At 40.9% G+C, this 25,291-nt stretch overlaps 1 protein-coding gene across 5 annotated transcripts in view; it reads left to right on the forward strand.

Annotated features, from left to right (window-relative positions):
• The window catches only part of LOC143164159 (ephrin type-B receptor 5), a 113,540-nt gene that overhangs the window by 14,556 nt on the left and 73,693 nt on the right, over positions 1-25,291 (forward strand). For 4 of the 5 annotated variants that reach the window (XM_076346413.1, XM_076346384.1, XM_076346402.1 and 1 more), the window contains exons 2-3: positions 11,424-11,641; positions 22,362-22,426. In XM_076346413.1, coding sequence (XP_076202528.1) covers positions 11,548-11,641; positions 22,362-22,426 — 159 coding nt within the window. In that variant the 5' untranslated portion in view covers positions 11,424-11,547. Of the gene's footprint in view, positions 1-11,423; positions 11,642-18,021; positions 18,072-22,361; positions 22,427-25,291 lie in introns of those variants that run through there. The other variant, XM_076346421.1, reaches the window with a different exon arrangement.

The following is a 25,291-nucleotide window of genomic DNA, read 5'->3' on the forward strand; positions in this document are numbered from 1 at the left end:
TATGGCTAAAGTAAAAGGGCTGGCTAAAATTGCCCAAAGTAGATGATTTCAGATTCAGTATTAAGGTATGTTTTCTTCCAGCAAGGGTCTAAGTAGATTGTAGGAATTTGTGGAAGCCCTATTGCTTATGTCTTTTAAAAATATAACTAGGAAATCTTAAAGGAATATACAGACAAAAATCCTGCAGTTGACTGGGGAGCGTAGGCCAGATGTTGTCTAAATAAGGATGCCCATCCCCCTCTTCTAGTTTCTGTTATTACAGTCTCACCAACAACTGGGGGAGGGAGTGTTTTCCTGACAGAAAATGCATCTTGGATCTGCTGTGCAGCAACCAAGACTGGTTGGTATCCACGGAAAGGAAGTGGTGTGTTGTACTTGCTCCATTTTAGGTGTAACCCTTTGGTTTTGAAGTTGGACGTGGCTGTAACAAGAGCAGTGAGCCCCAGGATCCACACTGAAATATAAATAAGCCTTTGAGATAGAGGAGGCAGGATGAGCTCTGAGTTTTATATGTTATTGCTTTCATCTCTGGCACAAAAAATAATGCAAACATGCATTAGAAAGAGATGCTATGAGCCTGAAATATCTTTCTATTGTAACCTGCTTGGCCTTCCCTTTTCCTCTTAAGACTTTTTCTGTTCTGCTGAAGTATTAGTGGCATGTAATGTTCCTATTTCCTGAGGGTGGAAACAACTAACTGGAAATGCAGGATGGAGGAAGAGGGAAGGACCTGAGAATGGAGTTGTCTGCTCTGCAGGCTCTGCCAGTGGCAAGTTCAAATTTTTGGTGAGGCTCTCTAACCTGCTTTCACTACACATGGGCTCCCTATGATGCTTCACGGAACTCAGCTAGTTGTTCCACCCAGTCATTCCCTTTCAGGTCATCTCTCTCCTTTGCAGCCTTGATCTCACTTCTCTTCTTCAAGCTCATTTCTGCCTCATTGCTCTCTCAACTGCCTCCTAGACAAGGCCCAATGTGGGGCAACCTGATTCCCAAGATCTAAGTGAGAGCCTGGTCTAAGCCTTGAACCAGCATGAATCATTAATGTTGTCCTCTAAATGAATATCTATATATCACTGACAAAAGGTAAAAGAAAATGAGTGTTAAAGACCAAGTCAGATGTTTCTGAAGTTGACTAGAACCCTTATATTCTGTGTTCTTCTTGCTCAGTTCAGTCATTTTAACAGTGAGACCAAGGTACTATAAGGGAAGGAAACTGAGTCTGAACGAAGATTATGGATTTGGAGACTGGAACTGAGGAGAGCAAAACTGGAGAAATCATCTCTTTTCTTAAAGTTTTCCCAGAGTAAGTTCTAGGTCTCATAGTTCCTGTCTCTGTGTTCTTACTGTGCCTTGAGAGGTTGCTACCAAGGCAGCTCCCTAGTTGCTTGTTACTGCACAGTGCAGTAATGCCTCCTGCAAAAATGGTTATAGACAGACTATAGTTAGTGTTGGTGGGCAGTTCTGTGGAGTATGATCAGGGCAGTGCAGGATTATTTTGTAGCGATTTAGTGCCTGATGGGAACATGAGGCTCAAAGTAACGGTGGAACAGACAGAATTCCCATCTAGGCAAACAGTGGTCATGTAAGGATGAAAACTGTGTGGTAGGACTCTTCTCTGAGCCATTTTCTCTCTCACTCATAGCTTCCTAGTTTTGTGCATGTATTTCCACATCAAATGCTCTAATTTACATGCTGGAGCTAAAGCTTGTGTATTGTATAGCCTGTTGGTGCAGTCAGCAAAATTTAAGGGAATCAGCTTGACTGAAGATAATTTCTTATTCCCGCTTCCATTCAGGGAATATATTATGTTACAGGCCTCTGTTAGGGCAACCTTATGAACTTGAAAACTGATATTTACAATAGGTGTGGGGGTATAATTGGATGGAAGCTAGCTGGTAATCAACTGCATGGAGTGGGGCTGGGGGAGGAGGTTTGGACGGCAAGATCAGGGCAATTAACAAGTCGGTAAAGTGATTATGTTTCAGTGCTTTTCTGCCTTGTTGTTTTACAAAGAAGCATTCTTTCCTTGCTTCTCTTAACAGGAATAAAAACAGTGATGGTAAATAATGCTAATAATTAAATAGTTTTAAAACTAAAAGTAGCCTCTATCTGCAAATGCATGCAGCCAACAATTTGAGAACCAAGCTCTATGACAGCCCAAGGCTGTGAAACTGATTAAAATGGAAAAAAGTAGTTATAATTAACCCTTAAATCATGAAGCACATTCTCTGAAAAGCCAAGTTGCCTCCTTGAAGCCAGAAAAGAGGTTAATTAAAAGAGAATCACTTAAATGAAGATGTTTTAATATTATTAGTTCTTTCTGTAGTCTGGTTTGAAATGTCAGTTTCTCTCATGGAATGAAAGGCAATTTCAAAATGCAGGGAATTCCCATAGAAGAGGAACATTGTCTTTTAACCGACTGTCAGTGCTGCCACTGTCTCCTAATGGACAGCATAAGTTTGGGTACTGTGAATATGAATAGCATGCATTTTCTGCTTATGCTAAATATTCCTTACTGTAAAACCCTCATAAAGTCAAAAGCAAAATTAGGGATGAAGACATAAGTATATTCTTACAAAAAATGAAGATTCTTTACTGCAACTGAAGAAAATCTTAATCCTTACTAAAGGGCTTTGCAAACTTTTGTCCACAAAGAGCAGTTTGAGAAAAGTGTTCTCAGTTTGTTTTTTCCCCTCCATTGTATGTTTTGAGTGTTTATGCATAGATCTTGGTTCATATATTTCTAGACATGCCATATAAAGCTACATTCTTAATTTAAAATGGGAAACAGCACTAGTATAAAATATCCCTTTTCTTAGGCTTATCCATATCTTACTTTTGTAAGCCACTCTCACTTTTCCCCCCACCCAACCCTTCAGGCCCTTGGTTTCTTTTCCAGCGTCCTGACAGTGCCTTTAAGGCCCTTTTGCAGCTCTGTGCTTGGTTTGTCTATACAGATTTGCAGATGCTCTCACAGACTTGGTCAGCAAATGTCAAGGTTATTTGTCTGATTTGTGGCGTTGCTTGTCTGGCCATTGCTAACACTGTGCTTGGCCTCTTTATCATTTTCCATCCATCAGCAATCAGAACTTGGTATATAAAAAAACTTTAATTTCAGATGAAAAAGGAGCAAGATCAGCATTGCTGAGTAGATGAGAACATGATTTTAGGGACATACTCTTTACGTCACACATCCTTTGTTAAATACTGTTTGTGAAAAAGTTTTATTTCCCTTCCCTTTTTTAATGCCAAAATAGTATGCATATTTTTCCTTGTTGTTTTCAAACTTGTTCTATCATAAAATTACTGTGAAATTTGAAGCGTTTACTTAAACTTAGCTATTGCCATTTATACCGGAGAAGGAAATGTCAATTTTCAAATCAATTTTACTACCACAGAATTTTTTCACCTAGAAGTTAATAATGTGGCCATCTTCAGGGATACTTAAGTCGAATCCCCTAAACATAAAATTCTGTGCTTAGAATTTTGGAAATAAAACCTTTTACACAGAGCTTGAGAAAGGTTTGCTGCTGTGCCCTAGAGCTTGTACATTACCTATTTTTTTCCCCTCTGAAGTCTTATGTCTTCTGTTTTGTACAGATAAAAGTATACTTGTTAAAGGTAAATCATATTTGAGGTTGAAAACATCATGTTTATTTCCATGTAGATATAAGTGCATTGCAAGGATCTGTGCACAGTTGTACTGAGAGAAGTTTCCTGAGAAATTAGAGTAAAATTGATAAGAGCACAGTGAAACCATACCCAGTAGGTAGAGCTGTTATCTTCTCTTTCCATCAAAGAAGATAAATGTGATGGGCAGCTGCTGATTCTTTTTCTCCCTCTCCTTTCTGCAGTCTTCTTTATTTACTGTATGAAAATTCAAAGGGAGTAATTTCTGTATCACTCCAATTCCTATTATTTTCAGGAGAGTTTCTATCAGGCAAGTGATGGATAACATACAGAACAATGCATTTCTTCACATTTTTCATTCTATAATGTTATTAATATTCTAGAGCTGGGATTTTGCTTCCAGGTGTTAATGATAGAAACTTGAGTATAATTACCAATCTTTCTTTGAAAAGTACACGCATCACTATAAAAATTGTCAATTAAGTCAAATCTTGTGAGGTGGGAAGAGGTTTATTCAGGAGCTTTGTTGTACTTAATATGCATGTAATTCAAGTACCTAATAAGCAGGTGGCAGAAAGAATCTGTATCTTTAATTTAATTTTTTTTTTTTTTAATTGCGACAGTTTCAAGAGATCAGTGTTCATTTTGTTAGGCATAGCAGAAACATAATGGGGAGGCACTGAGAGAGTCTGCGGAAGCACAGGGCAGCAGTGAATGAATTTGGGTTAGGAAGATAAACTAGGGTCACCAGCAAAGCTGTGAGGCTTCTCTAGCCAAGTAGATGTGTCACGGCAGAGAAGAGAGATTTAAAGGAAAGCACTGTGGTTATCTAAAGAAATGCTAACGTGGCCACCTGTATGGGTTGGAAGACAGCACAGAGGCTCAGAATCTCCCCAGATACCTTTAGGCTGCACCTAAGGAGTCATCTGGAGGGGGCCGTTTAGCTGTCCATAGCTCCCTTTTTTAATTAGTGCAGATCTTGGATACCTGCTGAAGATTATTCAGCTCAGTCCATTGGCTGTAGAGGTTGTTTGAGTGATCATGCTTCTAATTGGGGCACCCTATCCAAGCCTCAAGGGCTTAATAAAAATTCATGAAAACAAGCATCTCTTCCCTTTGAGGGCTATGGAAGTTCTTAACTTGGATCCCACTAGGAAATGTATAATCAGTGTGGAAGATCAGCTTCAAGACTCCTGGTGTTTCTATGGTAAACAAGGAGATAAATGCCTTTCTTTGGAGAGCATTCAAAATCAACCTTTGGATTGTCATTGTAAACTTAAAGAATCCCAAAAGGCACAGAAACAACCCTATTTAGATAATCTGTAAGAAACAAATGATCAAGCCAGCTAGAGGAAATCTTTTATGAAGTACTTTGTTGAGGAAGAATTCCTTTAAGCTTAGTTATACATTAGCACCTACAGCCTTTCTCTGAAGATTAAATCAGTAAACTGAACAGACCATAAAAAATCTGCAAGGCTTTGTTACAAATTCCACTCTCCTCTCAGATATTTTTAAAGTAGTTTGGAGTAATTCAAAATAATCTCAAATAGTAACAGAGGATAAAAGGATATACAGCAACTATTGAAATGATTTATATATTTAATTTTCTCTGTGCTGCTATATGTGCCCCAGTGATAAATTTTTTGAAGAAAAACACATTAACTTCATAATATTAAAACCTTGAATGATAAATTATGTGTTGCTCTCCCCCCACTCACTTCCTGTTGCGTGTGTAGAAAGATTTCTATGAATAGCAGTTACTGTAATTATTGTCTAAGAAAGAAGGTAGGCAGTATTATGTCATGCTCAAAGTGTTGCACAGGCATTGAGTGACACCTTTTCACAACAGCATTGTGAGATTTATCCTAGTGAGATGCGTGACCATAGCTGCAAGGGCATCTCAGTGGCGAAGGAGCAATTATAGTAGGAGAGAACTAGGGAGAGGAGGAAGGAAGGCCTCTTTCTTGATGTATAACACTATCATGGTTCTCTGCTTACCATGAGTGAGAAGAAGTATTAATTCCACTTTTTGTACTCTGCCTAAATGTGATGAATCAGTGTGCAGCACAAATTAATTGGAATAGTAGTTTATTGACTCTCCCAGATGTTATGCTCATTTATCTTTTTAATGCTTCTCACTGAGAGATAATATTAAGATGTTATGAGTCATAGTGCAAAATGTACAAGAGGAGGAAAGACAGTGCCTGCAAAGGTACAGCATTTTCTTTGCCCTGAAGAATTTTTGAGGTGCATTTATTTTGCATCTAGATGCTTTATGTGGGGAAGAAGTATGACAAATATGAGGGAAATCTGTTGAATCAAGTGTAGCAGAGGGAAGCTATACCCATATAATGATTTCTACTATGAAACAGGCCTAGAGGAGTCAAATGAAGGAGGAAGAAGCATCGTTCCAGTGGAAGGAAACAAGATGATTTGGAAAAGTTCTTGGGATGGTTAAGCAGAAAGAGTAAAAATCTGGCATTGTTACAATTTCAGCTTCTATTAGTAGAACAATTTAAAATACATAAAAGTACTTTTTTGCACAGGGATAGATATCTTTTCAAATCTGTTGCAAATTCAAAACAGGGATTAGATAAATTCATAAAGAGATACTAAAGGGAATGGGTTGGGGTATACCCTTTAGCAACTCCAGTCTTGTATTTGTGGATGCTGGAGGAATAGTAGAGGAGTGGACCACACGGAGGCCAGGCTTGCAAGCTGTCTCCAAATAGCACCTCTTCCTGGCACTGGAGACACAGAGAAAACTTGGGTTAGATGGACGTTGATCTGCTTCAGTGTTCTTTCTTGTGTTTTGAAATGTAACTTGCACTAAAGCACGAAGAATTGTTATTCTCCTGACCGCACATTCAAAACCACAACCAGTGTTCTTCCAATAAGGAAGGCTGTCAGGAACTCTTGATTAAGAACTGACATTTTTTATATTGTGATGGCAGCCCCATTGTTTCCATCTTCCTCCATGCCTCCTGGGAATGAGATACTTGGACCAATATTAGAGTTGGGATTTCTACAAAGTAGTGCAGGATGGAGCATCCTCACTGCAATGGACCAAGCTCCTGTCAGCTTTTAGGGAATAGAATATTGGAACTGACCTTAGGTCTCCTGTAGGAATTGGGGTCTATGGGACTGATAGTTCTTCCTGCTGCCTCTGGTTTGCTCTAATTTTACAGAACTCAAAGAAACAGCTACGTACCATTCATGGAGAGGAAGAACCTGTCAGGCCCTCGTCTTTTCTCCAGGAGGCTTGTGCAGCGCCTGAACAGTCCTAGCTTTTTTCTTAATCCTAAAGGCATGCCTGAATTCCTCCTGCAGAACCCAGACAGGTGCATGGTTCAGATGAATGCTTAACTGCTGTTTGATGTCAGGTTCTGCGGGTGGTATCTGTCAGAGGGGAATAGGGTCGATGTGCATTACTTTCTGATCTGTGGCTACATATTGTCTGCATACTAAGCTAGAACATGCTTCAGCGAAGCATGTCTAAAGATTTATGGGTGGAATCAAAAAGATTAGAAAGCAAGGGGTTTTCTTTAAAGCTTAGGTCCAGGAGAACCTGTGGCCAGCAGAGAATGAATAAAATTTATTTAGTTGTCACTGTTCTTGATCAGTCTCAGAGTGCCAGGCAAAGCCAGAAGAAAAAAAGCAGTCCATTCTAAGGAGATCCCTCTTAGGTTTGTCATGTACCTGACCACCTCCATCAAGACTCAAGACATATGCCGTTGGGGTACCCTGAAATAAGTGACTACACAAACCCAGGAGCAAATCTGCTTCCCTTCTAATAAAAACACATGCACTGATAGAAGAGAATTCTGAATCAATGCTGGCCCATTTAGCAACACTAGTGCCCTGTGGCTCTTCAGGTGTCGTCACTGACAGTGTTTGAACTTTGAGGGAATCCTTTATTTGCATGAGGAAACTACTGCAGAGATACTGGCTGCATGAAATACTTCATGTTTGCCACAGTTTAGGTACAGGATGGGCACACAGCAGCCCTCTGTGACAGAAATCTGACAGACACAGGCCTGTACAAGTGTCAGTTGTCCTAGTTCATATGGGAGCACTATTGCTATCTATCCTGTAGCACTGAGCATCATTTGCCTGGAGACTGTACTAAAGTGTTCCCAATTCAAGACTGAGTTCAGAAAAAGTGAGAAATTACAGCACTGGCTCTGTCTGGTGAAAAGAAACAGGCTGTAAACAGTGCCAGTTAAGCCAGGCATACTTTGTTTCACATTCAAGGATTTCCAGCTGAAATGGTTTGTGTTTGCCATCTTGTGTAGAAGAAGCTTTGAGATGCTGGGCAAAAGCTGACTCTCTTCTGTTGAGATACACAACAGAAGAGAGCAAGGGAGATTCTGACTATATATAAGGAAGGAAAAAAAAATCCTCAGTAGTGGTTCAGCACTGGAACAGATGCCCAAAGAAGCTGATGAATCTCCATCCTTGGAGATGTTCAAAACTCGCTTTACAAACTTCCCAGAGAACTCTTCTCCCTTTGCTGGTTGTTCAGCTAAGAAACCAGGATTCTTGAAAATACGGGTGATGATTGTATTCATCTCTCTTACTGGGATCTTCAACATAATTAAATTTTGGTAATCCAGATACCACGGTGACAGTGCCAAAGTAAACAATCGTGATAGCATTGGTGAATAACGTAAGCACATAACCTGGAGAATTCCATCTCCCGTCTCTTGGAGCTTGGTACTAAAGCAAAGGCAATATATAACTGGTCTTTTCTGACTGCTTGGGATCTTCACTGTTTTATAGGGTTGAATCATTAAAAGACATTTGGATCCTCAGGAACTGTCATGCTTTTCAGATGCTTTATGATTTTCAGGACTTCCAAGGAGTTGGAGATCATTCCACTAGCCAAGGAAGTATATGCCCAAAAATGGTTTAGAATCCTTTATGGAAGGGTTAGCACAAGAAGGATTGACAGCTGGTACATGGTTGGCAAGTTCTGTGTAGCTGAAAGAGAGGGAGGACAAGAAGGGGTATTTAAAGAAGTTTGTTGCAGGATCCTGTGCAGGGAAGGTGTATTACTGTGCAGTTGGATTTGGAGGAGAATGGGGGATAGTGGATTCTGTAGCAAGGAGAGGTAATCTGTCTGAAAGCAGTTTTGGAGGAAGTAGCAAGATGAGAAGACCATGGAAAGGTGCTTGTGTGGACAAGAGAAGAGAGTGGTTTAAAAGTTGGGATGGTTTGAGGTTTCTGTTTAAGTAGTTTGGTGTAGGGAAGAAATAGTAGGAGAACTGAAGAAGGAAAGATGACTGTCTTTGGGTGTAGTCAAATTCTGCACACATCAAGTGCTGGGGGGGAAGGGCAGGGCAGTGGTTAGCAATTTAGGGGCTTGGTACTCTTTAATTCAGAGAGGCTAGTGCTTCCCTCCTACTCTCCCTTAAATGCTTCCATAATGTTCTCCTCTACCCTTCACTGTGGAGTAAGCATTTTTCTTTAAGGTGTGGAAGAGGCAGAATCAAAAAAAAAAGACAGATCTACCTTTTTTAACTGCTAAATCAAAACCAGCTTTTTGGTTTAGCCACAATTTGTTTCAGGGAAAAATAATTTTCCAGTCTAATCCAGACAAAGCCTGTATGATGCCTCATGAAGAGCACTGCAACATTGCTGGGATACAGGGTCTACCAGGGTAAGCTGAACAGATGTTGTAAGAGAGATGTGCAGGTAGGGAGGGAAAGAGAACAATTGGTTTCCTTGGAGCCAGAAATGATTTTGTGTCTGCTTCTTGGTAGCAGGGGTTTTTTTAGTTATATCTGTTTTGTGGTAGCAAACTGATTTCCTCCTTGCATATTACCTAGTAATTTCAAGACTTTGGCCTGAGATCCAGCAGCCAGAGCATATTTGGGTTCTGTTTCCTGCTCTGCCACTCGTAAGTTATGTGACCCTGAGAAAGTCTGAATTGTGGGCTGTTTTCAAACCTTCTGTAAATGAATGCAGTCCCTATTTGACCTCTGTTTCTGCATTTATTTACCTTCAAAATGAATGTTTAAAAGTTCCCATCTCTCAAAAGTTGGCTGGCCTAAAAAAAAGGCCTTTAGATGTTACAATATTATAGATTGACTGGCGGTACAGATGCTGAGTATTTATGTTTCCATGTAGAGTAGTCATGCAGGCTTGATTCTGGTGTACCCAGTCTTGGTTTTGGTGGCTCAGGCAGTAGTCTTCACTGCTGTTCCTGGAGAACACTGCTATGTGCTTGGATAGTTCTTTCTATAAAGAAGGGTTTTCTGATCACACAGCCTGGAATTTTCTCCTTTTTACAGTTTCATCCAATGGTGTTTTTCTTCTGTGGTGTATACATGCTTCATAAAATAATATGTAGTACCTGTATTACATCCATCTTTGCATTTAATCTTCATTTTTCCTCAGCTATACTTAACTGATTTTATTTTTCTCTTTCCTCATAAATCATGAATTAAAGGGTTTTTTTCTTCTTGAGGACCCTTTAGTTTTCTTACATTTTAGTGATGCCCAGCGTGCCTTTGGTTCATCTGTGTTTAGTGCTCTAGGTTCTCATTAGGGGCAGTGTAAGAGAGTACTATTCCATCCTGAGCAGTAATTTCTCCCCCTCTTTAGTAAAGCAAATCAGATTGCAGTCCATTGCCTTTTCTCATACTCCCCAGGCTGCCTTTTTCCCTGCTATGCCAAACTTCCTCAAATCCCCCATTGCTAGGTTTCCAGATAATTGCAGTGAGGCTGCCCCTTTTAATTACAACTCTTCTCTCCCCTATTTCAGCCAAGTTACTGAGCCATTTCTCTATATTGCCTGAGACATTTTTCTTTCTCCTTAGCTATGCTTCACTGTCTCACTGAAGACATTGAAGTGTTTTCAATGCTCTGCACAAAGAGCACCTAAAGAAAAAAAACATACTGGCTTTTTGCATGTAACCTACATATTACCATGATATTTCTCTGGTGGGCTGAGAATTGGGCAGATGGAGCCAGAAATGCCTTGCTTAGCAAAATTATTGTGCTGGATTGATATAATGCAGTGCTGGATTACGCTACATGCTGCTCCCTGACTGTGAGATAAGCCTTTATGTCAGGTTCTTAATGGTGGTGGTGGAGTTTTGTTTGGTTTTGTTTGGATTTTTTCCCACTTAAGATAATAAATTTGGACTTGTGTGCTTTTCCTGGCTCTAACGCAGCAGGCTCCCTATTTGACCTTAAATATCACAACATTTACTTCCTCACCTATGACATATTAATGGGAAGAATACTGTCCAGCTTCAATAGTTCTGTACAGTCATATGCTTAAAGGGACAAATGCCTGCATCTGAAATGCAGTTACAAGTGTGTCAGCAGTGCAGATTTGTATTGTCATAAATGGTGAAAACTCTCATGTCATGGCTACTGCTCTGCAAAGTCCTGAAAAGGCAAAGTGTAATTATAAGAGACAGAATTTGGAAAGCATACAGGGGAAATGGAATGGAGACCTTCCAAGGGACATTGCCAAAAATGCAAAGGGTCAGGACTTAAGTAAGAATACAGCCTATATTGTGGGACAGATTAACGTTGATCTGGGAACCCCACTCTCACTGATGCCATGAATGTCTCAAAATCTATGTGTACAAAACAAGTGGGACTGAAGTCTTGAAGAGTGGGACGTGGCGGTATATGGTAAATACTGGGTCTGTGCTACTCTTTTTCACCTGTATCTCAGAAGTAGTAAATGATGGAGTGAGGGTATAAAAACTGCCAGTTTTGTATTATTGTGACCTGATTTCTGTTTCCACCTTCTGTTTTTTCTTAACCAGTACTTCTGTGTGAAGGCCTCTGTGCTTTGATTTGGGAAGATATTAAACACTCCAAGAAATCTCTGAACATTTCAAGGGAGTGGCATGTGTTTTTTGGAGATGGTGGTATCTACAGAGAATCTTCATGGATTCTAATGCTGGCATCAGTGCAAGAAGAGTGGCAGGAATGGGTTGGCTCTGGATGGTCTGCTTCTTTCATCTAGTCACCTCGCTAGAAGGTAAGAACAGATTTTATATAATGCAACAACTTAAAGTTTTCTCTAGAGAAAAAAAAAAAAGTGTGCTGTCCAGTATGCTTATCCTAGTCCAGATGAGCATTGAGCACGTGTCTTTCTGTTTGATTGTTGATTACTATCTCATGAGATGTAAAAAGATATTAGTATTGTTCCTAGTGGGACAGGCAAACCCTCTTATGAAGGGGGTTAATGAACATTTCTACTAGCTATCTCAGAAGTGACAGTCTCAAAGAATGAATTTTTTGCCCTGGGAATAAGGTCCTTGTTTATGCTTTGCTTGTATTTGATTCTTGTGTTCCTGTTCTTGCACCATGTTTGTTTTGTGAAACAAACTCTTGATGTTTATGCTGTTCTACAAGGCAGCATCCAGTGGGCTGAAATCAGGAATTTTCGTCTCTGCCATCTGAACAACTTGCCTCATATAATAGACATGGAGAGAATGCTTTGCATTAACAAGAAGAGGCAGTTTGTGTTAAGCCAGCAGAGGAGAGGAGGGAGAGAGCAGTGAAGACAGGATAGAGAAAAGGTGGGCAGGGGAAGAGAGAGGCCAGGAAAACGTGAGAAGAAAGAACAGATGATAGGAGGGAGGGTGATGAGAGCAGGAGATAAGATGAGAGCTATGGGAGAGAGTTAGAGAAAGGCAGAGGTATTGTAAACTATCCTCTTGTTTGTTCCAAGAAATATCCTTGCAGCTACATTTGCTCAATGAACTGCACTGCTTTGTAATGAACGTTCCATCTCTTGCATATCTGAAAGCCTCTGAAAAAGGAGAGGAGGGAGAGAGAGAATCAAAGGGAGACAAGGAAGGAAAGACCTAGAGGGAAGGAAAGGAGAATAGTGTGAGATCTAAGAAAAAGAGGGTGGAGATTGGGAAGAAAAAAATACTGTTTTTTTCTTATTAATAATGAAGAGGAAAGCTTGTTAAAGCATCCCTTCTGTTAATAGGAGGGGAATGGAGTGGGAGAGAGTTCAGAGAGGAAATAATTGATGTAAGATTATCATACAAATTCTTAAATCTCTGCAAGTCTGTTAATTGCTGATTTAAAAATGATTTTACAAAGTACTGTTATTCCTTAGTGTAACTGGTGGAGGAACTGAGATAGAAAAGGGAGAGAAAATGTCCATTCTCTGCAAATATGAAGTAACTCAGTGATGCCTGTAGGAACTGACATTTTTGAAATTCAGTGATCACTCCTGTAAGTTTGTAGAGATAAAAGAATTTAGAAAACACTGTGTGATACAGCTTCACAGATCACATGGTTGAATTGCCTGGATTAAAATAGGACAGTAAAATTCTGCCTATGGAGATGAAGCAGTAAAGGTGCCCATGAGCTGAATTTAAACTCTCAATTCAGAGTCAGGAGAGTCAGCACCTTGCATTGTGACTGTACTACATGGTTCTAGGATTGTACTCCAAAGCTAATTTGCGTTTCAGAGGTATTTTGTGGTCAAAAGGCAAAGAAGAATTATGCATTAGGGGAAGGAAAGTCTGATGATAACTATGTAGAAAGCTTTGCTTTACTATGGAGTTATCCATAAGGAAGAAAAAAGGCCCATGGCCATTTTGTTGACTCATTATTATATATAGTAGAAACTTGAACTTCAGGTTTCAGATTTAAGTTGAAAAATATAGGGAGTATCCAGTTTGGTCTTTAGTTTTTGTAAGGTTTCTTAGACGTTTTAGATGGTGTCTAAAATATGTCTCACCTCTAACTGAAGAGGATTGACTAAGTGGGAAAATCAGTCAAGGTAATTTTTCTTCCAAGTGTTAGATTTGAGTTAGATTTAAACAGTCTGAATGTAAATCACTTTTTGTCTCAAACTAAGCGTTGTTTGAAATTTTCTAACAGGGGAAAAACAATATTGATAAAACCTTAATGTAAATAGTTAAGAAAAGAAGGAGAAGCTATAGAGAGGGGAAGAAAAGTAGCCAAAGTATTCAAACCATCTTTCTATGCATTATGAAGAGAGCAAATACTTTTTATGCAGAATGCTTTTCAGATATAAGAAAGGCAGTACCCTTTTGCAGGACCTAATGGGACTTAAAATCCCTTCATGACTCAGAAGTAAGGAAGTTCTTGTAAGCAATTGAAAATGTTTTTGTTGTTATTGTTGGTTTTAATGCATAAAAAGGAATCATAAGGCTGAACTTATTTGATACAGATCTAGTATTTGGACACACTGATTTCACCAGGAATGAGCATGTCTGTCCAAAATTTTCCAGACACGATTTTTAGCCTAGAAAAAAAGCTGCATGGCAAGCATGAGGAAAAACTGTTTTGGAAACAGAAGACATTTGTAATCTTACTATTTCAGCTTTGTAAAAGGAAACAAGATTGCACAAAAGTTTTCATTAAGATTGCACTTCCCAATGTTTATGGCTCTGCAAGAGTTTTTGAGGTTTTAGTTTGGGGAACATTATTTTTGAGCTACGTGCTGGGTGAAAAAATAGATTTTTTCCTTTTTCTCAAAAATACATAAAGAAATACAGAGATTTTATTTCTATGAGTATCTTATATGTACATAATTACTGTCTACAGTTTATCATTTAACATTTTTGTAGGTTAACCTTTCTGATTGTAAAAGTTAGTGAAGCATAGAATTTAAGAATGCCTGATGGGCTACAGTCAAAATAGCTGAGAGCAAGTGATAATTTGCTAATGAAATAGCTCTTACTAGGGCACAGAGTTGAATTTTCTGTGGAATATTTGGTTTGGTTTGACTGAATTATAAATGTTTACATCTGTAAACACAAGCAGAGTTCATTTTGCAGAACTCATTAATATGTTCCAAAGGAATGATATGTTCTGCATGTGAGTGACTGCATTTATTTTACAACAAACTCTCCAGCCTGCAGAATGGCTGGACAGCCTTTCTAAATATCTTCCAGAAGTTCAAGATACAGAGAGGATAATTCTTCTGCTTTGGTAGAAACTTTTTGCATTAAAAGTGTCTCCTTGGCAAAAGGGAATATGCAAGAAAAAGGTTGTGCATTCTTACTTCATTTTTTCCCCTATCTTTTCTATTAACTGGTTGTCATCTTGGGTTATTGAAAATCACGTATTGATTGCTCAAATTGGCTTGACTTTGAAGTGGAGAAAAACTATACTTTCCTCAAAGGTAATCTTCAGAGTAAAAAATACCATTGCCTTTTGTTTTATTAAATACAAAGAAAGGTTTAAATGGATGTTATTTTACTTCGGGGGGGGGAAGTGAAATTAACTTTTTACTTCAGTTGCTTGTGATTCACGTGAGTTATTTAAAATCCTAGCAAAGATTTTCTGTTACGTTCTTCCCAGTTCTTTCCTGACACTTCCCTGCATGTGAAAATCTTTGCCACATGCTTGGAAAGCCCAGGGCAGAGGAATCTCCTGTTGCAGACATTCAGGAGGTGAATGGGACTGGGCTGGATGTGCAGCTTGTTTGTGAGGGGAGGGGTGTTCCGGGTTATCCCATTGGCCAGTCTCAGCAGCTCCGCTTGATTTGTTTTCTCCCATAATAGATTACTCTGTAGTCCTCGTGCTAGGACATCCCCATTCCCAGGTATGTACCATAGCCCTGTGTTGAAACTGTTCACAAGCTGCAGGCTAGCTCTTGCTCCTTGGAGGCAAGTAGGACAGTAGAGTCTATTCATGCAGGAACTAACACTGTTTATATTCAAAGCTAATGAAAGCTTTAAAGAAAAGGAACAGCGTTCTTGTAATATACGGTGTCTGGGACTTTCAGTATATGCTTCAGTGAAACCTTGGAAGACCCAAGCTCACTTTTTAATGTTTATGAAACAAAAAATAAGCAGAAAAACATAGATAAACTTTAAAAATCACACTGTACTATCATCAAAAGTAGCCAGTTTGATGGCAGTGGCAGTTGGGTAAGTTTTAGACTCGATACTGGGTGTTTGCAGAATGAATCTCTTAAGCTGTGGAAGAATACATATTATATTGTATTACTAGGAAAGTTGTAGACAATCATTTAATTTGATTGCATATGCGAAGTTGAAACTAAGCATTTAATGTCATTTTTTTTATTTCTTGATGTCTGCATTTCCTGACATCAGCAGAGGAATTAGTGCAACATGTTAATCCTGGCAGTTTCCCTAGAGCTTTAACAAAAGAATAGGGGAGGTAAAGAGAAAAATACAGAGTCATTCATAAAGCTTAAAAGCTGCGCTACTTTGCAAATAGCTGTGTATTTCCATATCCTAGACCATTTGGCTGTCATTTCTGTCTTTCACAGATGGTACATAACTCCTGATTGGATTGTGAGAATTCCCCCATGCGGATGACAACTTCGATGTTCTGATAGGGTCAGCATTTTGCTCTGACACAGCAAGTAGTTAAAAGATACTCTATTTCATGGAAGACACTAAATACCTATCCCATTGACTCCAAATAGCTTTTTTTCATTAGTTGCAGATGAGAACAGAAGTAACACAAGAACATTCGCTGCAGGAATGACTTCACAGTATAGATTTATCCAAGACAAAAATCAAACTCATTTGTCCCATATAGGTTAGTTTTGTATATATTCTCTTATATTAGGAGGCACATTTTATAACTCTGTAGCTTGTTTTTTGATGTTAAGTCATAGCTGAACTGTAAAAAAGACATTTTTTGTTAAAAAGTTAACAGCAATCTTTGTATTGAGTAGTTATAAACAAGTGGGATTTTTTGGCTCTTTTTGTTTGGTTTTGTACTTGTTTCATCAACTCATTCTTGAAAAAGAAAATACTTGTTGCAGTTGCATATGTCACTAGCCTTTGATATATTACTTACTTCACCACAATAGCTGTTTAGTTTTGGAAGAAGTTCTAGTGTATTTAAGGCGTCCCAAAGTTTCACTGTATTCTGTCTCCAAGTGATAGCCCACATATATAAATATATTTGTTCAGTTGCATGATAAAAGGATCATCTCCCCACACTCAAAGGAGCACAGAGGAACAATGACAGGCAGGGGAACCCAAATAACCTAATAGAGAAATAAGCATCCTGATCTAGCTTCTCCCAGGGCTATCACAGGAGCGTGATCAGCCCATTGAGAAGGAGTGGATCCCATTAAGATAAGTCAATGGAAGTGCTCTCTGGAACACCTTGCAGATTGAGGGGAGTTACTGCCAACAGGGGCATGGGACTTATTATGGGATGTAGGGAAGATCATTTGGGGCTTCTGCAAAACTTACTGTGGGTTGTTTAGGGGAGGAACTATAGGTGGGGAAAGGGAGGGATCAAGGTGGTTTTGGGGACGATCAAGTGTGAGAAAATAGAGAGATAAGGGCCCAGTCATATGTAAACAGGCTGGTGGTCAGAACGCCTGTCAGGCCTTGACCTGCACCTGATCACCACAGTCTATCCTATCTTCTTATTAAATTCAATTTTTCACTAGTTACCTGGGTGAGGGGGCTTTATTTTGTGTGTATGTGTGTATATGGATGTTTAAATGCCAGCAACTGGAGTTGAACCACAGGTCATAGGGGCCCATCTGTCAGTGCTGCCAGCAACTGGAGGGCCTGGAGTGGATGAAAATCAAGTGCCAGGAACTCGTTGGACCACAGATCACAGGATCTGTGTGTCTCTGATGCCAGCAACTGGAGTGAGCGAGCTTATACGAGTGAGCCTGTGATCTCTAGCAAATATCAAGCCAGACTAACTGGTTAGTAGAGTAAGAAGGTTGGGAAGCCAGGGACAGACCAGAGAGTCTGGGGGATGAATAAGACACCTGTTTGTATGTGTGTGTCTCTGTGAGCGAGACAGCTGGAAGAGCTATCTGCTGAGGAAGGTCCAGACCAACTACTGGGGAGACCATAAGTTCTGGGGGTTCTTTTGAGAGTCCTGTCTGTATATTGAGTATCTCTGTGCAACCGGAGACAAGATGATCCAAGGGCCAGCTCCTGGGTAGGCTGGATGTCTAAGGCCAGTTACTGGAGGGATCCATAGTGTGTGTGCCTGTGCATGTGCTTGTATGTGTAAGTGGGCTCCTGTGGAGTGGGGCAGCACTACAGCAACTGGCTGCGGGCCTTGGGGGCTCACATGTCCAAGTGCCAGCAACCTAGGAGAACAAGAATCCAGGGCCAGCTACTGGGTAGACTGCATGCCTAAGGCCAGTTAGTAGACGATCCATAGTGTGCCTGTGTGCGTGTGTGAAGGCATGTATCAGTGAGTGAGGGTGTCTGAATACTGGGAATAGGAGTGGGGCTGCAGGCTTCAGGTGCTTTTATGGGCAGGTGCCAGCAAATGGGGAGACCACAGATCCAGAGGTCAGCTACTGGAGACTGAATGTTTAAGGACAGTTATTGCAGGGATCCATATTGTATATAAATGCATATATATTTCCCGCTAACAGACCTTCATCCTGACCAGCCAGAAAGGGGAGCAGGATGAGGCCATTGGTGGTGCTGTTTCTGTTTGCATGACTGGTGAGTGTTTCTGTCTGTGTTGATCTTTGTGGCTGGCCATGTGTATATGTGCAGTACCTACATGTGTTTGTGTGTGTGCCTATTGGGAATACCCACTCAGCCTTGCTATTGGTTGGACCTGGGGACATGGAGCTGCAGGCTGCAGCAGCCTTGCTTATGTGAGGTTACTGGATTTGGCAACCCCTAACAATACTTTTGCACAAGCCCAGGGAATGCTTTCTCTTTCCAGCCCTCTTAGAGAGCATTCGCAGTCTTCCTACTTGTTCATGTTCGAGGCATGATCATACAAGGCAGAATAAGCCCTGTAATATTTCAGTTCTTTTCAAGAAGTGTGTTAAGCCAGAGAGCTTTGCTGCTTGGGGCATTCAGCTGTGTAGCAAAGCAAACTCTCTGAATGTTACCTTTTACCCTAGTGCCCTTTGCCTTATCTACCAATGTACATGTACACTTGGATATATTCAGAATTCAACTGGACAAGGCCCTGAGCAACCTACTGTAATTTAGCCTGGCCTTGAGAGGGGTGTTGATCAAGATGACCTCTATACCTCCCTTCCAGCTTGTTTCATTATGTGATTCTATAGTCTGGTCATTCTTAGCACCAGCTTCTAATCCCACAGGTAAAGGGATTCTTTCGCTGTCTTCTCAGGATCAACTTTCAGTGGCTATAGTTTGCCTAGACTTGGGTTGTATAATTTCCTCTTGCACCACTCCACTGTTAAGACACTGAGGACAAGTGTTCTTCAATCCAGAAAGCTGTTAGGCCATCTCTGCCTTCATGAAGGTTGACCAAGGGTCAATCATCCTTGGGTGAATTGTCATCTTCTTGCATCAGGGGAACATTTTGCCTGTAACACAAGCACTAATTTGTCTTGCTTGAAAGTATAGGCTAACCAAAATCTGAAAATCATTAACATGCCTATTCTGAACAGCCTGATCTGTAATAGCAACTTCCAACCTCTGCCCAGTTGATCTTGATGTTGACATTGTAGTACAGTGCAGCCCAAGAGATTGGTTTGTGACATAAGTATAGACTGGTACTAACATAAGTCTCTGAAATTTTTTTTCACCCTTTCTGACCTGCAAGAACAGAGGACACTGAAATGAGAGTGTAGTTAATTCTGATTTTTGTTTTACGAAGAGTGTAATTAATCCACTTGACTCTGCTATAAAAGATGATGGGGTTTTTTTTAGTTTAGGGAAGAGAAATACAGGAGAATCTCTCATCAGCTATTTTTCTCTTCTTTGAACTAAAATAACTCTTAGTAAGAAATTACAATCTCATTCTTCAAAAATGTAAGAGGAGTCAAAGAAGAATTGTCATCATTTCTTGTGTTTAAAAGCCTCCAGATTGCTCAGATACCTTGATTATTCTTCATTTTTATTCCAGAGTGGAATATTGTTCCGTTGATACTCTGAGGTCACCTTAATAAGTGTTGTCTCTAGCAGCATCATGGACTGTCCTGGGCCCGGGTCTGATCTGATCTTGCAAGACCCTTGATTTTGAGCAAGATAGAAAGGGTGTAAGCCATTTTGTTTCCAGGTTGGTAAATTCAGCTGAACAGATCATTGCTATCTGCACTGAAGAGCAGCAGAATACTGGTCTGGCCCAGCACACTGAGGATGTGGAGTGCTACATCAGTACTAACAAAGTGGCAAAGTGAAGGCTTATACCTGTACACTGGTATGTAGTCATTCATACTGTAAAATTATTAGCACAGTCATGGGTTTGGCCCATGCCAACTAACCTTCTCCTAAACAGTGCCTAGGTGTAGGTCAGAGGTTAGGATGGACCAAGGACCATTCCTGAGAGATGGTTTGGATGGAGCCATGCACTTCTGTGGGGTTGGAGTTTTTAGCCATGTGAACATGAACCATACTATGCCTGTTGTCCTCAGAATTAGAGAGCAGTCTAACAGCTTGTTAGATTTATGAGTGTACATGCAGCTAGTGTGACTGGGGATCTGATTCAAGGCATACAGCCAGTAGGAGAGGGAGAAAAAGAAGAAAAATAGCGAGGGACTTCTGACCGTAGGTCACCAAATGAGATTTATGCACACAACGTTCCTGTGTACTTTTCTTATTTTTCTAATACTTCCTGACTAAAATATTCACTGTGAGAGGGACAGTTCTGTGTGCTTCAGGCTGCCTGTATCTGTTCACCTGTGAAATATTCATGTGCTTGATAAAGATTACCTTGCTCACTGGTAAGAAGCTGTCTGGAGAATATGCTTCCTGCTAGTCATGGCAGAGCCCAGGCTGCTGAGCAAGTCTTCTCTATTTTCTCTCTTCTCCTTTCCTTTCTCACCTTTTATCTGGCTTTCCATGCCCTGATTAACTTTTCTTATTTTATTTTGTTCTAAAGTTTCCATGGGGTAGTTGCATTGTACTTCGGTAAATGGGAGACTCAGACCTGATTAGATAAAAAGTTCTTTCTTTGTTGAAAAATGACCTTGTATATTATTCCAGCATATCAAAGCCATGTTTGGGAACCCAGTGGCAAAGTACTGACATGACAGAGTGCAACCCCTGTGCCAGACTGTGTGATTCAGACAGTAACGTGCATGGGGGAATGTCAAGTCCCTCTGCTGCCAGGACAGCCTAGGGGAAGACTATGCCTCAAGAAGGCATAGGCCTTTCACAGATGTTTTGCCGCTCAGAGGAGCCATCTGAGCTGAGCTATCCTTGAGCATCGAGCTGCTCAGCATTTCCTGAGGTCTGTTAGGTAATTTTAGTGGGGTTGTGCTTTAGCTATAGCCAGTAGCTCTTTCCAGTTCTGGCAAGCCATCCCAGATATTTTTGCACTGCTTTTGAAGCAAGGAACTGCATTAGCTTCTCAGGAAGGTCTAAGAAATATATGATCTCTTGTAGGAATATATGGAACATCAGTTCAGGGACATCACTGAAGCCTGAGGTCTGGATAAACTTGCTCACTTGATCATATCTGCTTTAGGATGAGACTAGTCTTTCCTTTCTGCTGATTAATGTGGAGTGAATCCCCAGGAGCACTGATAGTGATAGTGAAGTCAGCAATCCATAATTTGGAAATAGACATTATTGAGGATCTCTTCTGCATAAAACATGGGACAATCATATCATTAAACTTTTGCAAGGGGAATAATGAATCCTGTTTGTCAATAAGCTGGATGTTGCTGTGGGGTTTTATTTTTTTCTGTTTGTTTTTGGTGTTTTTTTTTAAACAAAGCAACAAGATAGAAAAACGAAAATTAAAATAAGCAGACAAGAGAGATTGACTTTCCAGAATTTAAGAAAAAGCAGTCAATTTGTACAGTATGTATCAACACATGTAAATACCTATTCAATGGAGTCTTTTTCTTCCCCTATGTCCTCACTAAAAATGTACACAGAAAAGTGCACATGCTTGCATACCAGTAACTTCCAGGGTGGTCTCAGACCTTGACATTCACTTCTGGAGAATACTATGTGTATAGCTTGCACTGTCACAACCTTTTCTGTATTTCTTTGTACCTGAACAGAGAATAACATCTCCAAGAGCAGTCAAGTCTAGTACCTGTCTGCAGTGATAGATTCAGTAACAATGGAAATGCAGACTAGTTGCGGGAATAAATTAGGCCCGTGAAGTTCTGCATGTACCCTACTCCTGAGCAGTATAATGCAAGAGACTGACTAATACTGATTTTCTGATAAAACTGGGGGGACTCATACACAGGCTTGCAGCCTAATGCCCAGCTCCAGAATAAAGTGAATCCATTACAGGATCACCTGGGTCATCATCCTAAACTCGCACAGAAATTTGGTTCCAGAGCTGGAAACAAAAATTTCTTGGCCTTGTGTCCACATTTACATCTGCAGATGTGTTGCATGGGCAACCATGGTCCTGAGAAGACTGGCATGCATTCGTATAACTCATCTCTCTGTCTCACCCTTTCCTTTCCAAAAAGAGGGTGGCCTCATCTGTACTGCTCATTATGATAACTCTACTCCATGCTGTCAGTGTGCTTACACTTTGCCCGGCAGTTTTCGTCTGGCCAGAATATTGCCAAGCAACTTGCTAACCATGACTTAGCATGATTATGTGCCCAGTGCCTCTGCCCCTGTCTTAGCCCTGCTTAATTTACTAGTATGGACGTAGCCTGCCATATTTAATCTCAAAACATGAATGTATATTCTGGGTGTGTGGAAGCCCTCTACAAGACATATTTTTGGGGCTTTTTTTCAGAGACAATCTTGTGAGGGACAGATAAGATTTTATCCTGACTTGGAAAAGCACAAAATACTTTTTTTTTATTCAATTTCTTAAAATATAAACAGAAATACTTCTGGATACAACTGGAGAGACCTCAGAGATTGGCTGGACCACCCACCCTTCTGATGGGGTAAGCATTTCTCTTGTCCTCTTCTTGACCACACGTCTGCTGGAAGGCGTGCGTGCAGCTGATGAAGAAAGGGAAACTGGAACCAATGAGACCTGTTTTATGGATTTTGTACATATGAACAATTTGAATATGGTACATTGTGCAAAGCCAGATTGTTAAGAGAGGAGGATACTGGGTGGGATACCATTGGCACCTCCTTACCCTCTTCCTTCCACCCTCCTTCAGAAATACTCATGAGGTCTCCATCCATCCATCCATCCATCCATCCATCCACACAGACTAACTAGAATAGAATAAGAATAGAATAGAATAGAATAGAATAGAATAGAATAGAATAGAATAGAATAGAATAGAACAGAACAGAACAGAATAGTCCAGTTGGAAGGGACCTACAATGATCATCTAGCCCAACTGCCTGACCAATTCAGGGCTGATCAGAAGTTAAAGCATGTTATTAAGGGCATTTTCCAAATGCCTTTTAAACACTGACAGGCTTGGGGCATCAACCACCTCTCTAGGAAGCCTGTTCCAGTGTTTGACCACCCTCTCGGTAAAGAAATGCTTCCTAACGTCCAGTCTAAACCTCCCCGGTGCAGCTTTGAACCATTCCCACGCGTCCTATCACTGGATGTCAGGGGGAAGAGCTCAGCACCTCCCTCTCCACTTCCCCTCCTCAGGAAGCTGTAGAGAGCAATGAGGTCACCCCTCAGCCTCCTTTTCTCCAAACTAGACAAACCCAGTGTCCTTAGCTGCTCCTTACAGGACATGCCTTCCAGCCCTTTCACCAGCATTGTTGGCCTCCTCTGGACGCATTCAAGTACGTGCACATTCAAATACGTGCACATTCAAGTATGCATTCAAGAATGGCACACAGTAGTCAAGGTGAAGCTGCACCAATGCTGTATGCAATGGGATAATCACCTCTTTTGACTGGCTGGTCATGCTGTGTTTAATGCAGCCCAGACCATGGTTTGCCCTCTTGGCTGCCAGGGCACACTGCTGACTCCTATTGAGCCTCCTGTCAACCAGCACCCCCAGATCCCTTTCCACAGGGCTGCTCTCTAGCCACTCCTCTCCCAGTTTATACTTGTGTCTGGCATTCCTCTGTCCCAGGTGCAGAATCCAGCATTTGTTCTTGTTAAATTTCAGCCATTGATGATTGCCCAATGCTCCAATCTATCTAGATCCCTCTGCAAGGCCTCTTGTCCCTCAAGAGAGTCAACAAGCACCTCCCAGTTTGGTATCATCAGCAAACTTGCTAATGGTGCATTCAGCTCCTACATCCAGATCGGAACTGGCCCTACGCCCTAGAATTGAACCCTGAGGAGCACCACTGGTGACTGGTTGCCAGCCAGATGTAGCCCCATTCACTACAACCCTTTGAGCCCTGCCCTTCAGCCAGTTCTTCACCCAGTGCACCGTGTACCTGCTCATCCCACAGTTGGACAACTTGTCCAGAAGGATGCTGTGAGGGACAGTACAAAAGCCTTACTAAAATCCAGAAAATCTACATCCACTGCCTACCCTTCATCCACTAGGTGGGTGACCTTATCATAGAAGGATATCAAATTAGCTAGACAGGACTTTCCCTTTGTGAACCCATGCTGACTGTGCCTAATGATTGCATTGTTCTTTAAATGCTTTTCAATAGTACCCAGTATGATCTTCTCCATAATTTTTCCAGGAACTGAGGTTAGACTAACAGGTCTGTAGTTTCCTGGGTCTTCCTTCACGCCCTTCTTGTAAATTGGAATAACATTGGCTAGCTTCCAGTGAGTAGGGACCTCCCCAGACTCCCAAGACCTTTGGTAGATGATCGAGAGGGATCCTGCTGTAACATCCGCTAGCTCCTTCAGTACTCTGGGATAAATCCCATCAGATCCCACGGACTTGTGAACATTCAGCTGATACAACTGGTCCCTTACAATTTCAGTGTCCACAAATGGAAAGTCACTGTTCCTGCATTTGTGGTCCTCTGACTCAGGGGACTGGGCAGCCCAAGGCCTATCAGTATTATTAAAGACTGAGGCAAAAAAAGTTTTGAATGCCTCCGCTTTTTCTTCATCTCAGCCAGGTGAAGTCAGCTGACCATCTTGAACAAGTATCTGTCCAATGTTTTCTTTAGACCTCCTCTTGCTATTAAGATACTTAAAAAAGCCTTTCTTGTTTTCTGACACAACACTGGCCCAGTTTCAATTCTAATTGAGCTTTGGCCTTTCGTGTCTTTTCCCTGCATATACGAACCACAGCTCTGTAATCTTCCTGCGAAGCCTGACCTTGCTTCCAGAGATCATACAATTTCTTTTTCCTCTTGAGCTCCACGAGGAGTTCCCTGTTCAGCCAAGATGGTCTTCTGTCCTGCTTGGTTGACTTCCAACACGCTGGAATTGCCTGCTCCTGTGCTTCTAAAAGGTGGTTCTTAAAAACTGACCAGCACTCATGGACTTCTAAGCCCTCAAAAGCAGATTCCCAGGGGACACTGCTAAGTACCTCCCTGAATAGCTTAACGTTTGCTCTTTTGAAATCCAGGGTAGAAACTCTGCTGTCCTTTTTTCTCATTACACTAAAAACTTTAAACTTAACCATTTCGTGATCGCTGTGGCCAAGACAGCCACCTAGCATCACATCTCCCACAAGTCCTTCTCTATTCACAAATAACAAGTCTAGGAGGGCATCTTTCCTACTTGGCTCACTGAGTTCTTGTGACAAGAAGTTTTCTTCCCCGAACTTCAGGATTTTCCCAGACTTGCTCGTCACAGCAGTATCGTATTCCCAGTTCATGTCTGGGAAGTTGAAATCTCCCATATGGACAAGGGCTACTGATCCAGAGATTTCTCCTAATTGCCTATAGAATAACTCATCAGT

This window comes from Aptenodytes patagonicus, chromosome 1 (genome assembly GCF_965638725.1).
Source record: "Aptenodytes patagonicus chromosome 1, bAptPat1.pri.cur, whole genome shotgun sequence".
Taxonomy (NCBI): domain Eukaryota; kingdom Metazoa; phylum Chordata; class Aves; order Sphenisciformes; family Spheniscidae; genus Aptenodytes; species Aptenodytes patagonicus.